Source organism: Oenanthe melanoleuca, chromosome 28, assembly GCF_029582105.1.
Source record: "Oenanthe melanoleuca isolate GR-GAL-2019-014 chromosome 28, OMel1.0, whole genome shotgun sequence".
Lineage (NCBI taxonomy): Eukaryota > Metazoa > Chordata > Aves > Passeriformes > Muscicapidae > Oenanthe > Oenanthe melanoleuca.
The window spans coordinates 1,609,775-1,636,306 of NC_079361.1; the positions used below are offsets into that span (position 1 = coordinate 1,609,775).

At 45.2% G+C, this 26,532-nt stretch overlaps 1 protein-coding gene across 1 annotated transcript; it reads right to left on the minus strand.

Annotated features, from left to right (window-relative positions):
* Positions 1 to 567: 567 nt before the first annotated feature.
* LOC130264433 (AP-3 complex subunit delta-1-like) lies at positions 568 to 25,286 on the minus strand. Its single transcript, XM_056512608.1, is given in 15 exon segments — positions 568 to 802; positions 886 to 1,034; positions 1,737 to 1,882; positions 2,653 to 2,701; positions 3,081 to 3,130; positions 4,625 to 4,645; positions 4,648 to 4,673; positions 6,373 to 6,446; positions 6,707 to 6,846; positions 8,155 to 8,284; positions 8,622 to 8,729; positions 10,537 to 10,617; positions 11,138 to 11,218; positions 12,011 to 12,106; positions 24,939 to 25,286. Coding segments are annotated over 15 exon segments (1,482 nt in total). The 5' UTR covers positions 25,035 to 25,286.
* Between the last annotated feature and the right edge of the window lie 1,246 nt (positions 25,287 to 26,532).

Consider the following 26,532-nt stretch of genomic DNA (forward strand, 5'->3'; position numbering starts at 1 on the left):
CACATACACCTACAATGTCTATATCTATAATACCAGAAGGATCCAAAGCTGTTGGAGAGTATCCAAAGCTCTGCTCTGGGACAGGGCCAGGAGCCCAGCAAGGGCTGGAGCTGTGTCAGGGCTGGCATGGAACTCAGGGAAAGGTTCTTCCCCCGAGGGTGCTGGGCACTGCCCAGGCTCCCCAGGGAATGGTCCCGGCCCCAAGGCTGCCAGAGCTGCAGGAGCGTTTGGACAGCGCTCTCAGGGATGCTCAGGGTGGGGCTGTTGGGGGCTGGGCAGGGCCAGGGGCTGCACTGATCATCCCTGAGGGTCCCTTCTGACTCAGAATATTCTGGGATTCTTTGATTCACTACTATGGCTTCCTGCATGAGTGGGCAAGGCTGAAGAGACAGGAAAAACGACCAGATAATAAAAATGCCTTGGCCAGAAAGAGCAAAAGAAGTGGATAGCATGAAGGAACAAGAGAAAAACAATAACTTTGGTGGCACTGAGCCACATACTGTGCACCATCCTTCTCTCAAAGCCCATCTCATGACAAGGCCGTGCCCAGAAGCTGCTGCCCCTCACTCACTCGGAGAACTCCCCGCAGATCCAGGCGGCGGCGTACAGCACCTCGCAGATGCCGTTGCGCTGGGCGTTGCTGGCGATCAGGTGCGCGTTGTCCAGCAGCGTGGCCATCTGCGACACCGCGAAGCGGCGGATGGCCTTCACCCTGATGGCCACGTCCAGCATCTGCGCCGCGATCAGGTGCCCGTGCCGCGTGCCCTCCAGCCGCGTCAGCTCCACCAGGATGCTGATGTACCTGCGAGAGGAAGGGATGGGGGCATCAGGGGACAGCCCTGCAGTGCCTGTGTGATGAGCTCCACGGCAGCTGACAGCACTGACCATTCAAAGTTGGTGATGTATTGGTAATTGGACTGGCTGCAGATGTCTATGATCTTGGTCAGCAGCTCGTCTCGGTACGTCGTCCCTTCGGCTTTATCCACGTGAATCATCAGTTTCTTCACAATCTCCATCAAGTTCTTCTTGGAGACCTGTTAAAGAGGTGGCGAAGGGTTCAACCACTTTCCTACACAGCCAAGTCCTTCCAGTTCCTTCCAGTAAAGCAGCTGCTGGCTCTTTGCTGGACCTGTACCATGTTACAAGAAACCAGAACCACCTCTGTGGGCCCCAATCCAAAAATGAACCTGTTTGATACTGTTCAATGTTTTTGTTAGAAAAGAGCCAGCACAAGTTTTAAGGTGTTTAAGACAAGACTGGATGTGGTACTTAGTGCCATGGCCTGGCTAACAAGTGGTGTTAGGTTGGATTTGATCATCTCCAAGCTGATTCTGTGATGACCTTGGCTGTGGGAAAGCTGAGAATGAGAATTACTCTCAGCAATACAGAAATCCAAGAAAAAATGAATCTACTGCCAGATGAGAAAGTTTAAGAGTTTAAAACACGTTTGCTTATAAAGGAAACAAATTTAGGAGTTATTAACATCAATAGAATGGATTTCAAAATGGGTGATTTCCAACAGGGCCTGAACTGAGAAACTCCATCCAGTCTGAATCACAACTTTTCCAGCCCTCATGCTGAGCCAGAGATTTTACTTCTCCTAAGTGCCAGAAAAGATATGGGAGTTGTTATCAAAAGTCTGCTGTGGAGTGGGCAGAGAAAGTTGCATGTTTTCCTTAAACATCACCTTCCTAAAGGGTTGGGGGGCTGCAGAGGAGATAAAAGCAGGAACATACCATGCCATAGAGGAGATCTAAAGCTCTGAGCCGGATGGACTCATCTTTGTCATCCAAACACTGGAGAATGAGATCCTTGTGAGACTGAACTGACTTGGGGTGTGTTTTCAGGATTTTGGACATAGCTAACAGTCCCAGGTACTTCACTGTGAAAGACAAAATAAAACTTCTTTCCAAATATAGAAACACTGTTTTGTGCTAAGCATGAAATCTTAAAGCTGGTTTTCAGCAGAAGCTCTTGGTATTGAAACCTTTGAATAAAAATCTGTGATGAAGAAAAGCATTTTTGAGAATGGTGACTCACAGACTACAGTCTTTAATTTCATAATCCCATAGACAGATAAGCAATTACATATATAACCCTCATCAGGGTCTTCCTGCACCACAAGTTTTATCATTGACTCAAAAATATATATTTAATAAATAAAAATGCTGTTTGAGAACAGGCATCCTGAGGTGAACACAGCTTTAAAAGCACTGAAGGTTGGTGTGTAATAGCCTTGTTCTCAAGGGGAAAAATTCAGATGGCAGGAAAAAGAGCTGCACAAAAGAAAAATTTCCCAGTGTTCTTTGCAGTCACTAAAGTAAGTCAACACTCTTGCATTTTACTATTATGCTCACTCTGCTGAAAATAGCTGTCACTGCTTTTCAAGCAGCCAGTCTACAAAAAAAGGAAATCCCAGAGCATGGAAAGAACTGGTTTAGATTTACAAGACCACAAACAGCAGTAATAATTGCTGTCATTTGTTTTTTAAAAATATTATTATAAAGAAGTGCTCACCATAAAAAATTATTTCCATATTAAGCCCCCCAGCAACTGTTTACATCAGGCATTACAAAACCCCACTGAGGCTGCTGCAGCATCTCCCCAGTGCTTGGGGGCCAACAGCTCCATGAAGACAAGCACCATACTTACAGTTCTGGTCAGAATCTTCTATCAATATCCTCAACTTCTGCACACAAAGCTGGAAAAAAACACACCATTTATTACAGGTCTTAATTAAAATAAGTCTTCATGAAGTTCTCTCAATACACAAGGAAGTATCTGACCAAGACCTCCAGATGAGAGGGTTTTGTTGCATTAACAGACTTCCAAACAAAAGGAACATCTGTATGAGTGTACTGATAGCAGGAGAATAGAGTTGGGAAAACTCTCAAACTCTGCATTTTAGAGTGAATTAAATAGGAGAATTTATATAGGAAATGCTTCAGTCTGCAGGACTGCACAGTGAGAGCACTTCAGGGAGGTACTGCTGTAGCTCCTGGCAGAGGAACACAAGCCCATTTTCCCCAGCCCTTGGGATCCCACAGCAGAGCAGAAAAGCCCCAAATGCAGGGTCCCACCTGGATACTGGCGCTGTGGTTGGGCATCCCCGAGGACAGAGAGATCAGAACTGAAACAGAAACACAAATTCCAGTCAGATCTCTGTGCTGGGAGTGACTGCAACAACACCCAACAGCCCACACCTAGCTCAGCTCCCAGGGAAAGGTGCTAGATTATTGTTTGTCTGTTTGCCTGGACCTTTGGGGATCTGGAGGGAGGAGAGAAGATTGTGACATGAATTTATACCTTAACAATAAGAGAGCAAGAAAAAAGGTGTAAAGGTGCAAATAGCTACAACAGCCAGATCAAAGCTGCTCTTCTTTGCTCTCACTAAGGCTGATTTCACTGACATCATGTAGCAGTCAAGGCTGTTAATGTGTCAGCAGCTACTGCAAAGCTGAATTTTTAATTGTGTACTTCCTAATGCAATGGGATGCAGCAACAGATCCTGGAATTTAGTGTGATTAGACTGGAGCTTCAATCAAGCCAGCCTTGTTGATTATTTGGGACACTTGAAAGCTCTGGCAGCACACAGCCCCACTGCAGCAAAGGTGGGCTCACTCTGGTAACTGCTGCTGGCACAGCCCAGCCAAGCCCAGCTGTGCCTGAGCAGGAGCCACGTGCTGCCCTCTGTCCCTGCAGGAAGCTGTGCTGGACACTGTCACCTCCTGAGCTGGCAGGTGCCAGGTGCTCCTCTGGTGTCTCAGGGCTCCTTTGCTGGCTCTGAGTCAGACATCACCACCCCTGAGGTGTCCTGGGTGGGAGAATTCCCCCTCTACCCACAGGATGACCCCACTGATCTCAGTGAAGGCCACTCTCCTCCACAATGGAATTACTCCCTGTGTTATTTTCCCTCCCACCCTGACACCTCCTTTCCCTGAAGGAATGAAGGAACACAAAGTGACAGATCTCTCTTCCCTCTCTGAACTGACCCAGCACAGCGAGTTCTGCACCATTATCCAAAGTACCCACAGGAGACAGACAGACCAACTGTGAATGTCAATAACCCTCTGCTCCACACTCTGATAGGAAAAGTGCCAAGCATGAGCTGCAACACTGTGTTATCCTTTTTTGCCTTTGTTTTCTCTCACTCTCCCAGTTATGGAGTTCATATCCTTTCCCCAGAAACTGAAACTGCCAATCAGTAACTCCAATTGCCTACTCTAAGGAATTACACCCCATTTATAAACTGCAGAGTTGCAAATTTTTTAAAAAAGTCTGATCCACCATCACATAAGAAAACTTGGCAAAGAAACATCACTCTTGTTTTAATTGTATTGCTGCTGGTATATTTTGTAGTTGTAGCAACATTTAGGATTTGGCACATAAATAATCTCATTGTCTGTACTTGGTTTCAGCTTTCAGCAAACACAACACAGCTGTAGTGACTGTGCCTCACCCAGACAACAAAAGACTTCAGCCCCACAGTAACACAAAGTTTGCCAGGAGACTTATTGCATTATAAAATACATTAAGTTAAAGAAAAAAGGTTTAGAGGTGATGTTAGTTGATGACAAAGATCATCACTTTTTTTTTTTTCTAGGTTCCAAGTTTCAGTTCTCACCTGCTATTACTGTGTTCACATTCCATATAAGAGAGACATGGCTGAGGTGCTGAAACAGAAATCAAGGATATTAAATAAGGAATAAACCAGCACATTTTGAAGAGTTGTCAGCACTAGCTTGGAGCTAGTTAGCACCTTGAACTTTACAAGACATTGTCAATAGTCTGCTCCATATCCCTTCAAACAGATGAAATGATTCTCACTTGAAAACTGTTGGGAGGAGGAATTTTTAAATAGATGCTTAAAAACCCAAAAAATCTTCCTGGGAAAGCAGAATTAAGAGCACTGTGACACAAGGAATACAGAAGGAAGTTGTTACTCAAACTCCAGCATCAGTCACAAAATACTGAAGCAATCTTGTCCAAGAATCAAATTAAGTCCTCTGCCCAAGGTCAAAAATTCATGACAAGGCAGATGGAGAAACTCAAGTCTCTCTCCAAGTGAGTCACACCCCAGCAGCAGAGGCTTGGGATGTAGGAACACACTTCCCATCCCTGGAAATCAGCAACATTTCTGGTGTCTGATTTCCCCCAAAAGTCAAATTCCAGGCTGCTTGTGCCAGCTGACACAGGCAGAGCAGTTCTGAGGACTGCAGAGGTCCTTCCAAAGCCTGGTCCACAAGAGGGAAACAGGAACCTCCCAAGCCCCAAGGAGCAGGCTCCAAGTGCAGGGTACCCAGGCATGGAGCACAGCTCCTGCTGCCCTGAGGGTCAGCCTGGGATGCTGAGAACAAAAACCTGAACAAAGTTCTGCTCCCTGCACACACCCTGGGACAGCTCAGGGTGCAGTGACTCAATCTGAGAGCCAAACTGACTGAATGGAGACCAAGCCAAAGACCAACCTCACAATTCAGAATTACTAATGTGGGAGCTGGGGAGAGGAAGTAGGATTGTCCATCTTCCTGCTTTTTTTTGGGTTGTATCTATTTGTTACTGCTGACAACTCCCTGGAGGTACCTGAGTGCTGGTCTGCTCTGAGCTGCCTTAAAGGAATGAGCATGGGCAGAAATCACCTAGCTAGAGCTGCTCTCAAGGCTACACAGATATCTGCTTAAAACCTTGCTGTCACATGAAAAGAAATCAACTTTTTCACTCAACTCCTGCACAAGATCACACTCTTTCATAACTGGGAGAATCCATGCATTCACTCCAAGGCATTATTTCCTCATTTCCATCCAGAATTAGAAACACTACACCACAAACCAGCATTAACAAGGGACAAGAAAATAACTTCAACTTTATTTAATCTACATTTAGAACATATATGTATTATAAGAACCTCATTCAAAACCCATCTGAGCTGCCAAATGCATGAGAAAGGACTTTAATATATTCCTTGTCATGCTGCTTTGGTGGGAAAGGCACTCCCAAAAGTCAGGAATCAAATGTGTGAGGTGAATAGGAGAGGCAAATACACAGCTGAGCCTTTTTAAGCCAGTTTTTATACATCCTCCATAGTCATCTCGAGCTTGAAATGCAGTGAAAGGAAAGAAAATTGCTCCAAATTTCATGCATCCTTTGGAGGAATTCATGCTGACAGTCAGACACCCAGAGACTTTCCTTTAAGGTATTTTACCTCACTCAGGTCTTTCAGAAACAACCCTGATCTAAGATTATCTTTTGATACTTGAAGCCCATATACCAAAAGTCAAGAAAAAGTTATAAAATGCAACCTCAGCCCAGCTATTGACCCACCCAGCAGGTCCTTCCCCAGTCCTGACTGAACAAGGCAGGATCTGTCTCACATACCTGTGGATGAGGTTGGTCAGGGGCTCAATCAGTTTCTTTCCCAGTCTTGGTTCTAAGGGAGTAAGAGCACCAAACTATTCAAAGAGAAGAAAAGTGAGTTAATAGCTGCTTTTCAACAGCTTCAAAACATTACGTAAATTACAGCTGACTGTATTTAAACCAAGCTTTATTAACATTTTTCTCTTTGGTTACATTCACAAACATTGGGAGATATTGCTGGTTTCTTTTTATTCAGAATGAATGGTAACTATGCCTCCCAGCAACAAATCCATTTTAACACCCAAGGTAATTTAATGAGAACCCTAATCCTGCAAGCAAAAAGCAGAATACTTGCCAGTTTTATAATTTTAATGAGAACCCAATTATTGGTTGACGACGTCATCAACTTGAAGAAGAGCGGAGCAAGGGAAAGGTAATTTTTGGGATTGCGTCGAGCCAGCTCACAAATAACATTTACTGCAGCAGACTGCACACCTGGGGAAAACAAGTGGGAAAAGCACAAATCCCATCAATGCCTTCATTGTAATTGAACTTTCTGGTGCAGAACCCCCACAGCAAAAGCAGCTGAAGTTTCAGACCTGTGTGTCCAATGGTTTGGCCTCATTCCCAACCCTGAGGCAGTAAAGTAAATACAGGGATGCAAAAGCAAACTGAGAAAGGGTTTTATTTAATTCTGACTATTTTCTAATATAGCAGCAAGCCAAGTATCTGTTGTGGGTCCAGCATGACAAAAACCAGCACACTGCTACATCCCTGCCCTGGACTGGGGAGAGCTGGCTGTGGCACACAGACAACACAATCAATAACCACCCACCAGAAAGCCTCCAATCACTCCTGACTTCTGATATGTATGATTTAAAAATGTTTAAGTACAGAACAGAAATAACAATTCCTTAGTCAATCTGACTGGACATGTTCACTCCCTTCTTATTGCTCAGCCTCTTACACAGGTTGCTGTCAGTCTGGAATGTTTTAGCCTAGACAGGCTGGATGTCCTAGCAGACAGCAATCCTCCTCTCCACAAAGCATAACAGGCAATTTCTTCCTCTCTCTGCAGGTGAGGGATTTTGCTTCCTATAATAACATTGTCCCTGCAAGATGAATATTCCATGCCCACAATAAAACAGACCAGGAAATGCAATTACATTTCTCCCTGTAATTGCAGATACAAAACAAGTGGAGATCAGATACACATCACACACAAAACTCCTAAAACAAGTGTTTTTGTGCAGTGAGGGAACATCAGCACCTCCTGAAGACTGAGCAAAAATGTGAATATGATACAGAGCAATTGCAGACTTCCTGCACTGACAGTACTGAGGGGCCCAAAGAGCAGTCTGGACTAAAATAAATAAAATATACACTAAGGGATGTTAAATCATTTTAAGGGTGTCCAGTGCAAGTCAATAGCTGCAGCTTGCTAAAAAAGCACAGGAAGTAACAAAAACAGAATCCCAAACCCTGAAATCAACTGAAATATTTTCAATAGCCAAGTCAGTAAGCAACAAATCAGGAAACCTTAAGCTGCTCTGTCCACTGAGGTTTAAACCCAGTGATCCATTTTCAGTAGCTTTGGGTTTGAAGAAATGGACATTTTAGAGAACACATTTTTAATATGGCAACACCTGTCAAAACTCTCCTATGCTGACCTACCCTGGAACAGGTGAGTCAGTGCCCAAAAGATGGTGACAGCATTTTTCATGTATTCTTTTCTCCACAAGCTCTACAAGCACACAGACCTCCACATGTGGGAGCAGAAGGAATTCACTAAAATCCACTCACCGGGATCTGGGTCTTCAAGTTTCTCTTTAAGGCGAGGAAATGCAGGACGGAGGGACTCTGGGTACTTCAAAAAAACTTTGTACATGATTAACACTGCCTTCTTCCTGATGTAAGGCTTTGTGTGAGACATCTGTTAACAAAACAACTGCAGTCAGGCCCTGAGCACATCTGTTTCCAGAGCTCCTATGTTCACACCCCTGTCACCAAAGCTCTTCCTGGGAGACTTAACTGCTTTTAGAAAACTCAGTTTTGGGGCAACAGCAAATTACTGTTACACCAAAATTAATGGATATATTTCAAAGTGATCCTTTTGATCTAACTAAGGTCTGTAAAAGCTCCCCAGAACTCCCACAAGAATGATGCAGCAGTTTTCACATATCAGCTCTAAATTTAAGATCTTTACCAGATTTGAGTAACTTAACATCCTATAATTCTAGAGTAAAGTTACTTCAACTTCATCAACTCACCAATGTCATGATGTCATTTGCCAAGTCCCTGGCAAGATCTGGAGTAACAAAACAGGACAAGCCAGTCAGTGCAACTCCAGTATCATACTGGTTAGGGCTACTCAGATCCTAAAAAAAGAGAAACACGCTCAAAAAATTTAAGATCACACAGGATTGTCAAGAAACAATTTCCTCAGACTAATTTCATTCATTCAACATAAAGGAAGCAGAGCTTCTGCTTCATGGGAATATTTATCAACTACTAACACCTGCTAAAGTACAGCCAGCCTGGGGTTTAATAATGGCCACAAGGAACCATAATTAAACAAGAGATGGATGACTGCAACATAAAAGCAATCAGAGATTGCACCTTGGTGGTGTTTGAGGAATGGAAATAGTTCTTAAACTCTCATTACAGGACCACAAACATATTTAAAGTCCTAAAAAACTTGTAGTATTACACACTAATCCTGCTAAATGCAACTCCAAGTGCCATCAGCTTCACTGGGAACAAGCACTCTTGGAGTGGGGTCCCACCTTAATCTAGTAGGGAAATGAGATTATTCTTGTCCTGAGTTGCTGGCAGCACCACAACTTCCAGTCCTCAAAGACAGGACACAAATGATGTGTGTGGAACACAGTTATTGGTGAAATTTCCTTGGATCTATTTGTAGTGAGTATCCTACCCAGCCCTCCATAGCCTTTCAGGTCTTTCTAAGCTTAAGTCACTCAACCATAGTAAAACTAATCCCTGAGACTATAAATTTGGTATCAGAAACACAAACATGAAGAAGCTGCAGAGCATTCCCACAAGGATTGCTGAATTAAGAGTCCAGATTCACGTGGCACTGAAGCTTCAGGAGAGCTAAACATAGTCAGGCCTTTGGGGTTCTGTGCCATTTGCATCTCATTTAAAAACCTGCTGCAGGTGGTAGGAAATGAGAGTCTACTTTAAGAATAATGCAATCTACTTCTTAGGAGCAAAAAACTGCAATTCATCCTGCTTTAATGTATTCTGAGAACTGAGAAATCCTTCAAATCTCAAGTTGTTGGATCAATAAAACATGAAAAGGCATAAAGAAAGATGTTTTAAGTAAAAACTTGGGCACAAAGTGGAAGTAGCCAGTAAGTGACTGAAATTCAATAAAATAAAGTGTCCATAATAAAGACAATAGATATTCACATTCAGCACAGAATAATTCAAAAGATAAAGAGAAAAGCACAATTCTTTAGGGAAGGTACTGGGTAACATCCCACTGCTCTTTTTTAAGCAAGGAAAACACATTTTGGTTTCTCAGATGGCAAAAATGTAGGCACATATTGTAATGGATCAATTAAGTTTTAAAGCAGTGATACTTAAAAAATGAAAGTTAAGAGCTTTAAAAAAATATCTGTAATTTCAAGAATGGGAAAACTATGGTGCAAACCAGTAACTCTAAGTGATGAAGCTCTATGAAAACGAATACACACATGGATACATGAATGCAAAACAAAACTTTCCATACACCCTTCATCATTTTTACAACCAATTCTACCAGAGAAGTCAAAGTTTGATCTGGAATAACAGACAAAAAGAACCCTCACAAGTAGAAATGTTATGGAGCCACGTCACTTGAGCCCTGCTCATTTTACTTCAGGAATGGGGACATTTTCCCTGCCTGTTACATTCTTATAAGCACTGCCTAGAGACCAGCAAAGTTATTTCTGTCACCATTCTCTGTGCTGAACAAACAGAGCTGGTATGAGATAGCACAGGGAGGGCTGTGCACAACCCCTGAGTGTTTCATTAATCCCTCAGTTTGTGGAATGACAGGAGACTTCAAATCAAGAATTCTACTTAAACACCTCAATATTTCTAACGGAGACATACTCAGTACAGATGTGAAATTACAAGTAGGGAGAGAGTGCAAGAAAAAATGAAGAACTGAACATTTACCTTTCGGATCTGATTAGTTGTCAACATAATGACATCAGTCCCTTCATGAAAGCACTGGGAGGCAGCCAGGTAACCAATGCGCTGGGAGAAGGCAAGGAGGAAAACAAGGTTTGTTTTTAAAGTCAGTTTAGACAATGTTTAGGTGGAAAACAACTGGTGGCTTTATAAGCAATATTAAAAAGATGAATGAGTAGGTTTGTATAACAGAAGAGGCATGAGAGGGTTCTCTAGAAAAGGGGTTTATATCAAGAAAGGACAAATTCAACAAGTAATGTTCTACTGATAATTTATCTGTCTTAGGTATAATAAAACCACCTTCACCTTCTCTATTTTGTCTACCACATTAATTTTTTGTGCTGACTCCTGAGTTTCAGGTACAAAGCCCCATTTGGAAATCACTCCTTAGGAAGTAACATTCCACCCTGTTATGTGAAAAAGTGAAACCAATCTTTCAAGAAAAATTATAAATCTACTAAAAAAAAAAAAAAAAAAAAGATGTCTGGTACTAGGAATCTCAGGTGTCTTCACATAAAAATACTCTGGCTTTTCACAAAAGGTATCTAAAGCTTGGCCAGGACAGCTGCACTTGCAGAGAACTCACCTTGAACGTGAACTTGGAAGCACTCATAACTTCAATAATGTTGAAAGCAGCCCAACTGATGTCATAGCCCAGCATCTGCAACTGTGAGCAGAGAAGCCAAGATAAACTTCTGAAATAAGAGACTCAAGAAAATAGGTCAAGAAACCTCCCAAAACTGAAGATGCAACAGGACTCTGAAAATGATACTGGAAGACATCACAGGTTTATGAGCAATGTTAGACTGCACCACTTACAGTAAGTGAAAGACATCACAAGTTTTAAACAGCTTGCATTAGCTCCAGGGTGCCCAGAGGCCCTGGACCCCTAGAAGTGTCCAAGTCAGGCTGGACAGGGCTTGGAGCAGACTGGGAGAGTGGAAGGAGTCCCTGTCCATGGCAGGGGTGCACTGGATGAGCTTTAAGATCCCTTCAAATCCAAATCAAATGCGCTTCTATGATGGGCAGTTATATAAGCATTGGTGTGAAGGGTTTTCTTCCTGATTTTTTAAATAAAAACCATAACAGAACCACTAAAAGAACTCTTTACCAATATTTCTGTCTTCTCCTTGTCAACAAAGCACTGAGCAAAGAGAAACAAACCCAGTTTCAAGTGCTGATGTCACTATGCCGGTAAGAACCAATCCAGTTGAAAACAATTTCTTTAACTTGTTTGCTTTAAATGCAATTCACTTCCTGACCCATCACAATAAAATCCAATTGTAGCAAACAGAGCAGGAATGTGCAGCCTGTGACGTCAGAGCTGGGGGAGTGCTGTCCCCAGAGCCTGCACTCAGAGCAGCCTGGGAGAGCAGACACCCAGACCCAAGGCTGGCTCCAAAGCAGCAGGAAAGAGCAAAGCCCAGCTGCAGCTCAGGGATCCCAGCAAGGCACTCACATAGGTCAGTTTGCAGACTGCATTTGCCTTCACTGCGATGTTGTCCTGCTTCAGCTCCTGCTTGATCTCATCGATGCACTGCGAGATGTATTTTGCCTGAGGAAAACAAACAATTTGAGCTGCTTTACCAGTTTCTCAAGTTTCCAGCATGTTGGTGGGGAGAAGCAGCAGGAGTCACCATTTACAAGCACCAATCTCACACACATGCTATTTAATAAGTGCTTAATTCTGACAAAATTACTTATTTAAAAAAACCCACCATGATTCTGTTACAAAACCAAAGTATGAGATGTTTCTTTGGTGGTTGTCCCTTCTGCCTCTCCCTCACAATTACACCACTCACTCCAAAGCTCTAGATTCAAAATCTGCAGACATGAAGTTCTTCAATGGAGACTGAGTAGGCAGAGGTCTGAACAAAAGCAGAGTTCACCATTGCAGGAAAGCTCGCTGCCCCCAGAGGGACGTCAGAGAACTCCCACTCAGGACACGGCAAGGAGAAACTGTCAAACACTCTCAGCAGCCCACAAATGAAAGGTGAGTGATGAAACCACGCTGAGCTACCCCACTTTTGGACATGCTGCCAGTGATGACACTGTGGGTGTGCACCCACAACACCGTGCCTGAAGGGACAGCACAAGGCTTGGATGGGACAGGTGCTCCCTGATGGAGTTCCATGGAAACCCTCTCTGGTTCTCAACTTACATGAGCCTTTTGCCATTTCCACATTTTGATAAATAACAGCTATTTGTATGAATTTCTCAGCAATTCAAAAAGCCAAATGTCACAATGTTTACATTTAAATATTGGTGCTTCACGTCTTTCCAAGCAATCACATCTGTGCTTGTGGGAAGGATGTGGCAAACATGTGATTTAAAATTATCTGTACAGATTTTAATTTATAAGTAGAACTTGCTCAGCCAAAGATTCTTCCAGTTCACAATTAATTATTATTTAAGTACTGAAGGCATCTGCTATAGGAATCATGAAAATTTAAATGCAAAGAAATAATCTCTCTTTCAAAGCCACGCATGCAGCAGGGTATTTCACATTCCTAAAAGCCAGAGGAACCAGGTCAGAACCCAATTACCTAATCCCTGCCTGAATTCCACCACTTTCCTCCAAAATGATTTTTCAGCATAGAAGTCTACTGACTTTAAACAACATTTTTTCCCCTTTACACTAATTTTTGTATTTTAATGCAACCATTTTTTAGTCTTTTTACAAATGTCCTGGAGTGACATTCACTACTCAAGTCACAAAAGTTTGCTGCTAGAAACAGTGGGTGAGGAATGGATGGAGAGCAGCCCTGGGAGAAGGTTTGGGGTGTTGGTGGGTGAGAGGCTCAAGCTGCCCCAGCCATGGGCACTGACCCCAGAAACCCCCCTGTGCTGGGCTGAGCCCCCAGCGTGGGCAGCAGGGGAGGGGGGGATTCTGCCCCTCTGCCTGCTCAGGTGAGACCCCACCTGCAGAGCTGCCCCAGCCCTGGGAACAGCAGCAGGAGGACGTGGAGCTGCTGGAGCCAGTGCAGAGGAAGCACGGAGATGCTGCAAGGGCTGGAGCCCCTCTGCTCTGCGGACAGCCTGGGACAGCTGGGGGTGTTTAGCAGACAAATGAATGAACCTGAAGGAATTTAAGATATTCCTAAATGCCTGTGTTTGGGACAGAAACACTGTCCTTACAGTGGGAATTCTCATGTTGAGGGAGGGCACTGCAAACACCAAACAAACCTTTCCTATACACAGATCCCTTCTGCTCTCCTGGATACAGGTGAGTGGATCACATCTGCCAAAACTGGAGATGGCATCACCCCCAAACACTTAATGTAGTGACCACGTGACTACTCAGAAACAGATTAGGGATTCTAAACCCTTCACCTGAGAGTGATTCAGGTCCTGACAACTCACATGGGAAGTTTAAACTCTGGAGTATAAACTAAAAAAACCTTCTGATGTAGAAAATAAATACTTCATCAAAGATGCTGAAAGAGTGAATTACACAACATGCAACTGATCCACAAATATATTGTACTTGGACTTGAATATTTTATGCCCACAGAAGAGCTTGCAGGAACAGTGTCACAGAATCCTTCATGTGTGTATCTTGTTGCCACATCCTGGGCAGCAAGGCCAGTGATGGCTCTCAAGGCAGAAGAACACTTACACACAGATTCTCTGTATTTACATCCATAAGCAAAAGCATCACTTATTTCCCACTGTATCTATCCCCAAACTATTCAAACATTAGCTTAAGCTTCCTGGCAACCTCTTCAGAATTGAACACAATCCACTGTGTGAGCAGGAGGTGGGGAAAAAATAGAGTACAGGGAATTTCAGTAGTGCCCAGCCCAGCCGAACACAGACTCCAAAGTCACCAGCCCCAACACCTCACAGGCAAATCCCTGCCTAGCAGTCAGTCCAGCTTCTGGAAAAGCACATTACAAAACTCAGATCTTCAACTGAAAAAAAAGGATTAGAGAGCAGAAAGAAGCCCTTCCAAAACAGCTGTACTTCAAATCCCAAAACACTCCAAGGAATGACAGGCACTATATATAGAAAGCTTTACAGGATCAGCAGGTATTAACTTTTTGTTAATCCTGTGGAGCAGCACTGCCGTGAATGAGCAATATGAGGAAAACTAATCTATTCAGTCTCCCTCCTAAATCTGAAAGCCAAGCACCACACCCAGCTGGACCTGCTGCCACATTTCACACCCACAGAACTGGGAGGGAACTGGAGGTGGGAGTGGATCCTCAGCGAGGCTCTGCCTCAGGGAACGCTGACCTGGGCACAGGAGCTGCAGCAAAACACTTCCCACTGATCCATACCCACAGCCCCCAGGGGGTCACACCAGACAGCAAAAGGGAGAACAACCACCTGATGCAATGAAAAAAAAAATCTAGTCACTCAGCAAGGCCTAAATATTTGGAAGAAAAAAAAAAAACCCTCACATTTACATACTAATACAGCAAAAAATCTGGGTATCTTGCCCAGCACTGATTATGTTTTTGTATAAATCCTTCTAATACAGGAATTTCCTAGTGTGGTAATTAAAACCAGATATTTCCCAGGATATAACTAGCTCCATTTCTCTTTAAATGCTTTTGAGGTCCCATGAATCACAGAATCATTAAGGTTGGAAAAGCCCTCGAGGATCAACAAGTTCAACAGTTGTTAATCCAGCACTGCCATGTTCATCACTAAAACATGCCCCCAAATGCTACATCCACATGGTTTTCTCAACACTTCCAGGAATAGTGACTCCATCCCTGCCCTGGGCAGCTCCTTCCAATGCCTGACAACCTTCTCCATGAAGCAATTTTTCCCAATATCCAATGTAAACCTCCCCTGGCCCAGCCTGAGGCTGTTCCCTCTCCTCCTGTCCCTGTTCCTGGAGCACAGCCCGACCCCCCAGCTGTCCCCTCCTGTCAGGGAGTTGTGCAGAGCCACAAGGGCCCCTGAGCCTCCTTTTCTCCAGGCTGAGCCCCTTTCCAGCTCCCCCAGCCACCCCTGGTGCTCCAGCCCCTTCCCCAGCTCCCTCAGCTGCTCCTCACCACACTTCTGCTCCAGTCCCTGCCCTGGACACTCTCCAGCCCCTCAACGTCTTTCTTATCATGAGGGGCCCAAACCTGACCTCAGCATTCAAGATGGGGCCTCAGCAGTGCCAAGAGTTCATTTATGCTCCTAGTATTCATTACAATATCAATATATTTCTTAGCTATTAATTCCTTACTAATTTTAATTACAAAAGTAAAATCTGCAGTTTTGTGTTGATGGCTCACATTCTGGCCAGCTGACTGAGGAGCATTTCTAAGCCCCAGCATTTACAGGCAGATGGCTCAGAGGGAGCCAGGCAATGCTCAGGGAGCAGGGGGAGGACAGGCAGAGCCATGAGGCACAGGAAGAAAGGTGGGAGCAGGGCCAGAGCTGTTTTTTAAAACAAGCCCAAATTCCTCAAGAATTCAAAAATCTCACCTAGAAAATATGTGTGTTTAAAAGAATGTGAGTGGCTAAAATAAAAAAGAAGGCATCATGAATCAAAGACACAGTCCCTTTGAAATGCAAGGTGGAAGGGGAGAGTGGGTCATGGTAATAAGCCAAAAATGTCATTTTATAGGATTTTTCATTTCCCAGCCACGTTTTTTGACTTTACTTTGAAAAACACTAAAGCTTTACTCCAAGCCAAGACAGACCTTGAGGTTTGCTGACAATTTCAGAGATGCTCACAAAAGACTTACCTTCCTCAAGCAAGCAGTATGTGAAGTTAAAAAAAAAAAAAAAAAAAAAAAAAACACCACTAATCTGTATAACAATTCCTAAGAAATGTGATTCTCCATGCTGTACTTTCTTTCATTACCTGACAGGAACACACACTAATGATTGAGATGGAGATCACTGCAGAACCTTTACATTAAATTTAATCATGTAAGCTACTCATTCCCAGTAGTCTTCAGGAAGTTGTATTTTCATCTCAGCCATAAACCACCTCCCAATCCCAAGAGAAGCCAAACTCATGTTCCTACCACTTTGGGTTACAACCCAGCAAACCAAATGCACTTAATCTGAGATTCAAACATGCCACTGCAACATCCAAGTGCTTCCATCCAGATGAAAGAGAAAAATGCCAGTGAACATTAGTTCCTATTTCTTTTGTGCTTCCAGGGTTAAATACAGTGTTTTAAGGAAAAATCATTAACAGTGAATGCCACAAGGAGCAAGATATTTTCTGGTATGTCTGAAATTACACCATGGTAAAACAGTTTGGAATACTTAGAGCATCAAAATAAGCAAGCACAAAATGTAACATTTCTTCTGTTTTAAGCATTATTTGATTTATCAGTTTTTGGCAGGATTTTGAGATGAACTCCATGAGATCACGCTGAGCACAGGCACATGATGGTCTCACATGAAAGGAAGATACTGCTGCAAGTTTGTAACATGATCTCGATGCTCAACGCCAAAGGCAGTCACACCCCAAGATGCCTTGTGGAGGTGAAGGAACCTCCAGGTCTGTTGGTGCTGCAGGCAGCAGATCCCATTCCCAGGACAGCACAGATCACCTGCCAGCCCTGACTCCAAAAGAAGGCTGGGAAGAAATATTTACCACTGGCCAGGCTTCTCTCAAACCCCCAAAGCAGCACTTGTCAAACACCACTGAAGCAGTCACAACACCTCCAGTGTTTGCAGTACCTGTACCATGGCAGGATTGAATTAATCAACTGAATTAACGGACAAGGGCATTAGAGAGCAAACTGTGCAGCTTTCTACCGACTTGGACACAGCATTAGCGACCAACATATTGCACATTAATTTCCATAAAAAGACTATATTATTTAAATACTGTAGAAAAAGCTGAGATAAATAACAGCATATTTTATTAAGGCTACTTCATGGCTGGATAGAAAGAATTCCAAGGCACGTGCTCCCACACATGTTCCTCACAAGAAACTTCACCAAAACCATGGCAAAGCAGCTGAGCACACAGCAGAGGATGAGCAGTGAGTGGGAAGCTGCACAATGCTCATTTTGATGGCTTTGCAGCAGCCTGAGTCCAGAAGTGCAGAGGGCACTCAGCTGCAACAAAGAGCTCAGGAAACTGAAAGGCATTTTCATAAAGCCAAGCTTCTCTTTCACTCAGCTGCTGATAAACAGCAGTGCTGTACATGTTTTAACATGCCTTAGCTTTGTCCTTGCTGCCCAGCTTTCCAGGGATTTACTGGCTCAGGCTGAGGGAGGTTTAAGATCCCAGCCCAATGTGCTGTTCTGAGTGACAACACCAGAGGCATGAGGTTCTGCTGGTTTGTTTGCAGCAGACTTCTGTATTATTTATTAGAAACAGGATGCATTACCCACTGCCCCCTTTCTGGTACAAGCACAGTGAGATCACAAGACTCCTTGGCCAAACAACACAAAGGAAGGAATGTAAAAAGTCAGTTTACAGTTTTTTCTTGTTAATGTCTGCTGAAGTTACACACACCAACTGAAATCTGGCACGATGCATGCACACATCCATCCTAAAGTGACTCATAAGCCAATTAAAACCTTTGAACCTTATTCTAAAAATTCAGAGAAATGCTACCTGTGCATCAATTGTGCATAACTGTGCATCAGTTTCAGGGCAGATACCCAACCCCAGACCAATCATTACAGCCCCCAGCACCTTAAGGCACCACAGAAAAACACACAGGATCTTCTGAACATGTCTGTAACACAAAGATTTGGTTTCAGGAAACAAACAGCTGTAGAGGTGCAGCTACTTGTCCAAAATGACTCCAAGCACCTGCAGCATCCCTCCAAGCACTGGGGTGACTCATGGACAGCACCTCTTTGGTGGTTTACCCAAAGAAAATTCAGGATTTCACACTGAAATGCCCACAGAAGGTCACTGATGCAGGAAGCTGGAGCTACATGAGCCATCCTGGCCCCCTCCCAGGTGGGCAAGGCCAAGATCACTGCTGGCACCTGGGGAATCAGGGAAGTGGCCATCAGCAAGCCCCAAACACCAGGAAATCATAAGCAGGCAGCAACAAGGGTCAAGAAACGTCCCTTAATTATCTCCAGTCTGATCAGCTCCTTAATAGAAGCACATCTCCAGTCTGATCACAGTATTTGTTAATTTAATTGCACAGCAATTAAACAATCCTCAGGGGTCTGTGCTGTCTAAACCATATCCGAGCAGACAACTTTTAAGCCTGGAGAAATGTGTCAGATAAAAGTGCTCATCCTTGCAAATACAAGATGTACCCAAAGTTTTATTTTTACATTACTATGCAAAAAGTTATGCAAGTGTTTTTACAGTAGCTTTTCCAACTTGCTTGTTACAGCCATCCCTGCAGTTTCAGGCTCTGATAAAGGCAGGCTTCATTAAAGCACGTGCTTTGTTGGATGCATAGGAAACAGTCACTTCCTCCTAAGGAACTAAAGTAGCTATTGTTGCTGAGATTCAGATGACTGAAGTAGCTCAGGGAGAAACAAAAAAAATGCTTAATGACTTATTAATACCAAATAAAAATGTAACACTGACAATACTACAAAGCTCTAACACTGATTCATTCACAGCTGTGAGCATTTTGCAGTTAAAGAAAGGTAAGGACACAATGAAAAAAAAGATGTTTCATGGCCATTCCTGACTTCTTAAATTCAGCACAAATATTTGTGTAATTAAAGTAAGTTTGTTCACCTCCTCCCTGCTGTACAATCACACCACTCACACTAAATAAATATCCACTCTCAAGGCTGAAGCTGATTAATACACTGATCCACTTGGGGCAATGTATTTGAGCCAACCAGAAGAAAATTTCAACATTCCCACAGACTCTCTCCATTTATACACTTTTCAGCATGGGAATTTCTCAGCAGAAGTTGTCAGGTTTCTACATCTAGGTCATCATGGAAATGAAAAAAAAGAAACAGCTAATACAAAAACCAGCACTCAACTATTGGGTTTGCAAACTGACTGTTCAGCCACTGCTAGGCAGTGATTGAGGGGGAGCTGTAGGAACCAAACATTCCTAATACCCACTTACACTCAGTGTTCAACAGGGCTCACTTACTTCAGTTACCTTGAACATTTGCTTCTTATTTTAAAAAACCCACTCAACCACCTTTCTGAACTACTAACACTGCCACCAACATTCTGCAGCTTTTGCTCTATTCAAATATTTCTCTGCTTCCTGACACCCGGGTTTTAGCAGACTCCCCTTTAGATGACGAAGCATTTCAGTTTCTCAGCATGAATGATCAGCAGTTTTTAATAACCTAATGAACACAAATGCTTCCCTGTAGCCATTCCCATGACTCGCTTCTTTCTGGTGCCTGTCATGCAGTGCTGCCCTTCACAGGGTACCAGGAACAGGATGTACTCCCAGGAGCACCTCCAAGGGAAAATCCTAAAGGTGCTATCTGTACACAAATGTAATCACTAACCCACACTGCAGAGGAAGAGGTTTGCAGTTACTTTCATAGACTGATGGCAAGAAACCACAAAAACACCCCATTTCCAGCACTCAGCACCAGGACAAAGATCTGCATCAAAAAGCACCAAATAAGCAACTCTGTGCAGTTGATCACAGTGCAGAAATGTAATTTGTAACCATATTTTACTTTGATTTTTTTGGCTGTTTTTACCCTGGCCTCACTAAAGGTCTGTCACTCCATTTCTTAGGTACCAGACAGTTCTTCCTGTCCCCTGGACCTGCCTGGGCACAACATTTACTTCCACATGTGCCAGTGTGCATCTGTCTGGAGTGTTTCAAACCCTCAGCAGAGACAGCTATAAAATGATCAAGACTGGGAACAAAGCTATTATCCCCACTTATGCCACAGTCAATTAAGTAATATTTAATAAAGGAGAAAGCAAGAAGCTAATGAAAGGCAGCACTAATGCAAAGCCTCAGCTGCTGCTGCCTGTAATCACAGGAGAACAAGCCCACATCTTGGCTCGTGTTCCATGCTCCAGGCTCTTTGTGACCATGACACAGCAGGTGAGACAGGACATTGTCACACTGGACCCTGCAGGCCAGTCCCAGACTGGGTTCTCATCAAGTGGTGTCAGGTCCTTATCCAACCCTCTTTGTGTATTGTTTCTATTTCTGACTTTGTCTTTTCCAGTGATTCACACACGCAAAGAATTAACAATAGCAACTCTAGATCCACTTGGAAGTGGGTGGAATAATGAGCTGCCTTCAAAGATATCAACACGTATATGACACACAGTAACTGATGGAGCAGCAGTGCCTGAAAGAGCTGTCTGTCATCAATGAACTGCACTACCCAGCAGTTGGTCTGTTCTTCCAGGCACCAACAAGCTGTTTAGCGTTCCTCAAAATTCCCTGATTAGGTTCCATCCCAAATCTTTACCATCAAACACAATCCTGCACCAGTGGCTGAGGCCAGGCTGTCAGAAGCCACAGCATGAGAAGGCCTTCAGCCTGGCTGAGGACAGGCTGAGCCCACAAGAGTTTTGTGATGTGAAACTCCAAACTCCCCATATCATCATTTTGTCCTGAAAACGCGTCACAGAAAAAGCTGGAAATCCAGCAGTGGAACACAGCAGCCCTTCATTGAGGGGGAAAAAGCTTTTTCAACAATACAAGTACCCTGTCCTCAGGTAACTCTCAGTAAGCAGCAAGAAGCCACTGCCAGGTTGGAAAGCCCAGGCTGACAGTAAAATATATTTCACAGCACAACACACAATGCTCCTCCCATTTAGCATTACATTAGTAACTGAAGTTAATTTTTTCCCCCAGTCAGCAGCACTGATTCCTCCTTTTACTCTTGCAAAACAGTTTAAGAGTAAACCAGGAAAATATGAATTTTTCAATATGACTTTTCCTGAAAGTATCAATTATCAAAAACAAAAAGGTCTAATCCTGGCACACACAGCACAGTCTCTGAGAAAAGAAGGGGACAATCTTCTCAAATTATAAGAGAAGTGCACAGATATTTTCTACAGGACTTTTTTTAATCCCTTCTCTCTCCTAAAGTGTCCCACAGTAAATCAAAGACACCTGAAACAGAGGGCTACTCTGAATGAGCCTAAGCACACTCTTTAATATCTGTTTCTGTTACTTTATAATTTCAGTTTTATAAAGGAACATCTCACATGAGCATCTGACAGGAGCCTCCTTGTTGGGAAAAACAAACCTTTAACTATAAATGAAAAACACTTTGCAAGGGCCAAAAAGAATTATCCTGCCCTTATTGCACACTTAGGAGAACAGATATAATTTATCAGTTTGGACTATCTAGGTAAAAATCCAGTATAACTTAACAGCCCATGGTACAAGGTATCTCCTGAGCATGCTGTGGAACAGATCCTGAAGCAGTAGGCACAAAGTGGGAGAAGTTACTCCATGGCATACATAACCATCTAATAACTGCTGAAAAACACCACTTTCATTAGCAAAAATATTCCTCTTCCAAATGAAAGGGAGAGAGTGAGGTATTGGAAGTGAAAAGTCAGGAAACCACAGTAGGATCAAGTCTGGCTTTGAACTGGTGCTGGGGAACAGCACAGGACTAAAGCAGCTGTTGGAAAGTAAACACAACGTGTCAGAGCTGGGAAGGAGCTCATGCTGCTCTGGCACCTCACTCCTGCTCACAGGCATGCCCTGCAGAACCACAGTCCTCCCAGAACACTGCAAATGGGCAGAGTGAGTGTGCACAGAGCAGTGACTCTGTTAACCACCTCCTCTCCTACCTCACACCCTTAGGGAAGCCCATCCCTTCAGTTTCACTGCTTTAAACTCAATAAATGGGTCACACAACGGAGATGTCTCTGACAGGGAATTAAGACACTGCAGAGAGGCTGTGAACTCGAGGGCCAAGCAGAGGAACACCAAAACTCATCAATAAAGAGCTGTGGCCTCCTCTGACTTCAGGACACACCTTGGGGTGTGAGATTTAGGGTCACAGGAACACAAGAAGAACACAAACCCATTACACAAGAACACAGTGTGGCTGTCAAAGAACTGCTTTGAGAAACTCACTGTGGACTGGGGTGCCAAGCACGGGTACAGCCTCAAGGGGCTGTGAAATCCCAGATATGTTCATGTGGTACCTGAGAAGTGAAAAGGAATAAACCTTTCCATCTCAGCTCTACCAGGAGAGACTGCCCAGAGAGATGAGGGAATAAGTGATGGCAGATTTTTCCAGGAGCCCAAGGTAAACAAACTAACCTCCTGCAAAAAGCACAAGTAAATCAGAAGTCAAAACAACAATCTTGCCTCCATTTCTCTTCATACCATTGCTATTTAACAACCACAGTTACTCCTTTCCAGTGACAACTCTTCCTGGAGAAACTCCTGTTGAGCCAAGACCAACAGCCAATATCCTCCCCACTAAAGCACACTGGTTTTTTTAAACAACTTTTCTTTTCTGAACAGGACAGAGAGTCTGTCTTAGGCTTAGACACTTATCTTGAGACATACAAATGTTGTACGAACTACAGCACTAGAGCAACATTTAACAGATACAATGGACAATGGAAGCACTGTAGGGAAAAGAGGAAGATTTTCTGCAGCTACTTCCTCTAAAAGAGTATTCTGATTTTGTAACATCAGATTAGCCAATGGCCCTGGCCACTGCCCGGGAAGCACCGAATCCACACCCAAAAGCTCAACAGAGAGCAAGTTTACAGCTCTCTCCAGCTGAGCCAGGAAAAGGCACAGTCCTGCACTGTTTGCAGCCACTCTCTGGAATTAAGAAAAATGTTTGAAGGATTCCCAAACACACAGGTTTTACCAGTGCAATGTCTTAATCAGCTGAACACATCCTGGTTTGGGTTTTAATTTTTGCTGTGCTCATGAGGGTATAAAAAGGAATTATCCCTTTAGTTAACTGTTTGAAAATCTCACCATCAGTACTCCAAACTGAGGAGTTTAAAATCCCATCATGCTGCAGCCCAGCTGCTGTATATTGCTTTGACCTCACAGAATCCCAGAGTGTGCACATACCTGAGTAACAGCTTCTACAAGTACACAGAGCCCTACAAAATTGTCCAAGGAGTGTTTTCTCCTAACTCCAAAGGGCACCAAAGCCAATACCTTTTAACCACTTCTTGTTACAGACTAAGAACAAGCTCAGTGTGGCTTGCAATTCTCTTTATGAAGCTGTTTGCCACAAAATTATTTTGGAAAGAGCATTCAATTCTCAAAGAGCTGGTGCCACAAAGGCTTGGACCTTCACCAGGAAGATCCTCAGGGGTTTGACAGCTGATGGAAACACTTTCTGTCCTATGCACAAACGCATAAAGCAGGTTTACTAAAAACAGCACAACACATTGGGGGGGCTCCATGAGAATACAGATCACCTGCTCTGCCAGAACATATTAGGTTAAATTCCAAAAAATTTGCTGGTGCCACTTCATGGTGTTCCCCACATTTTCCAAGGCACTACACAGCAGCCCTGCCTTCCTCTGCCACCAAACAAATACTATGAATTTCACATATGCTGGAATAAATTGGATTCAATGATCCTGACGGGTCCCTTCCAACTCAACATATTCTGTCATTGTGTGATAAGCAGAAGTTTCCCAGGTATGCTCACTACCAATCAACCCTGTGTCCTGTACACAAGGGGCTTCACAGAGATTTTGGAAGCTGTATTTTGTGTTTCAGTTCAACAGCACCAGCAAGGAAGATCAGTCTTCTTAGTAAAGTTCTTCATTTAGTTACATGTTTACAGCTTTTCCAGATACTTTTGACAGCTGATACTGACTCCACAGGAAACCCCCAACACACCAGCAAAGCCCAGCTGTCAGACCAAGAAAGTTTCTCAGGCTTCCTGAGTTACTTGAAGATGAAGATAAATGACATTGGGCCCGTTACTTCTCAATTACCATGTGACACCTCACTGTGGAGTCTCACATAACACGTTCTTGATGACTAATTATTTCACCTATACTAATTTCCTGATCACGTGCTTCTCACACAAGAATGGATAACAGGCCAACACAGAGAACTGATTGCTGCCTAGAAAAGCTCTGACAGAAGGACATTGCAGTTAGGGGTTATCAAGCACGAATGATCCAAAAGCTGAATGAGGAGCTCAGTTCTCCTGTATAACAGCTTCAGGGTGAAGAATAAATAGGTAACTACAGCACGTGACTGTAGGGCTGGAGAGGAAGGAATTCCTCTGTATTATTCCTCTATAATAATAATGTACACATTTGCGTATATATATATACATATATAACCATATGTTTATCACGGATCTCAGCACCACAACGCACTGAATGATAAGGTGAGCACCAAGCATGACCCTCCCTTATGAACCCTCGTGCTCACGCAGCCTGTCCCTCCTGCCCCACACCCCAGCGTCACCTTCCTCGTTCTGACTCCCGCTTCCCCCTTCGCAAACCAACACTCCCTTCTCAGACAGCGGGCAGCGGTGACATCCCCGGGCCGCAGCGCGGGGAAGGCTCCCCTCACCTCATCCTCCTTGTGATTGCGGATCCCGCGCACCAGGTCCTGCAGGTTCTTGTCAAACATACGGTCGATGCTGCCCTTCACCATCTTCAGCGCCATGGCGGCGGCGGCGGCGGGGCCTGCGCCGGGCTGAGGGGCCGGGCCCGGCCGGGGGGGCCGCCGCGGTGCTGGTGCCGCTCGAGCCGGGTGAGAGCAGCGGTGCCGGGGCGCTCACATGCCGAGGGGAGCGGGAGGGCACGGGCGGAGCTGCCCTGGCGAACGAGCGGGCACGGGAGACCCCGGCCGCAGGCGCAGCTCCGGGCAACGCTGGGGATCCGGCACCGACAAAATGGCGGCCGGTCAGCTGAGGGCTCGGCCACGCCCCCGACATGGCCACGCCCCTGGGCCAGCGCCGTCCGCTGTGCCGCTCTCCAGCCCCGCCCACTCCGCCTGGCCACGCCCCGGAACGGCCCTGCCGCTCCCGCTCGCCGCGCCGCTCTGCAGCAGCGCTCCAGCCCCTTGGACACGCCCCTGAGCGGTCTGTCCCCGCCTCGTCCCCGCCCCCGTCCCGTCTGCCCGCCTCCCGCTCTCCGGACGCGCCCCCTCCCCTCTGACCCCGCCTCTGGCCCCGCCCCGCCCCGACCACGCCCCTCCAGCCGCTGATCGCACCCGGAGCCCGCCCCGCCCACCCGCCAGTAAAGCCACGCCCACTCATTCATAGAGCCCCCGCCCACTTCCCAGGCCCCGCCCACCCGGCCCCTCAGGAGGATGCAGGCCCGGGAGGGAAATTCTGCCCTTCTCATCCCGTGGATGGAAACAACCAACACCTGCAAACGCACGAGAGAAAACACAACCCTGCGGGCGCTTGGAGCAAACACCGGGTGTTTAATGAGCTGCTGGACCTGAACTAGGAGCCAGAGGCCGGGGGGATCTCGGGCTGTGTAAGGAGCAGCATCGGCGGTCGGACATGGGAGCTGATCCTGCCCCTTCCTCAGGGCTGGTGGGGCTGTGCCCAGCTCTGGGCTCCACGGGATCCCAGAGGAGATGCTGCAGTGGGGCCCGTGGGGCTGTGGACATGATGGAGGGACTGGAGCACCTTCCGTACGATGAACTGCTGGGGGCTGGGGCTGTTCAGCCTCCAGGGCAGACCCAGCCGAGAGCGGCCCTCAGCCCTGGGTGTCCGTGTCTGCAGGGAGGGCCAGAGCAGGGCCCGGGCTCTGCTCCGTGAGGCCCGGCAGTGGCTCCAGAGGAGCGGGCAGGAGCACTGTCCATACCCAGGAACTTCCACCTGGACGTGGGGCAGAACTTCTTTGCTGTGCAGGTGACCAAGCACCGAACAGGCTGCCCAGGGAAACAGAATATCCCTCCCTGGGGATATCCCGGAACCATGTGGACACAGTCCTGTGCTCTGTGCTCTGGGACGGCCCTGCCGGAGCAGAAAGGTGGGAGCTGATGGCCCAGTGCGGTCCCTTCAATTTGAATATTCTGGGGTTCATCCCCCCGCACCCCGCGACCGTCGCCTCACTGCTGCCACTGCTGTCACTGTCCCAGCACTGGCCACGCCCCCGCCGCGCGCTCCCGCCGGTCCCGTGTGGCAGAGCGGGCGCGCGCCGCGGGG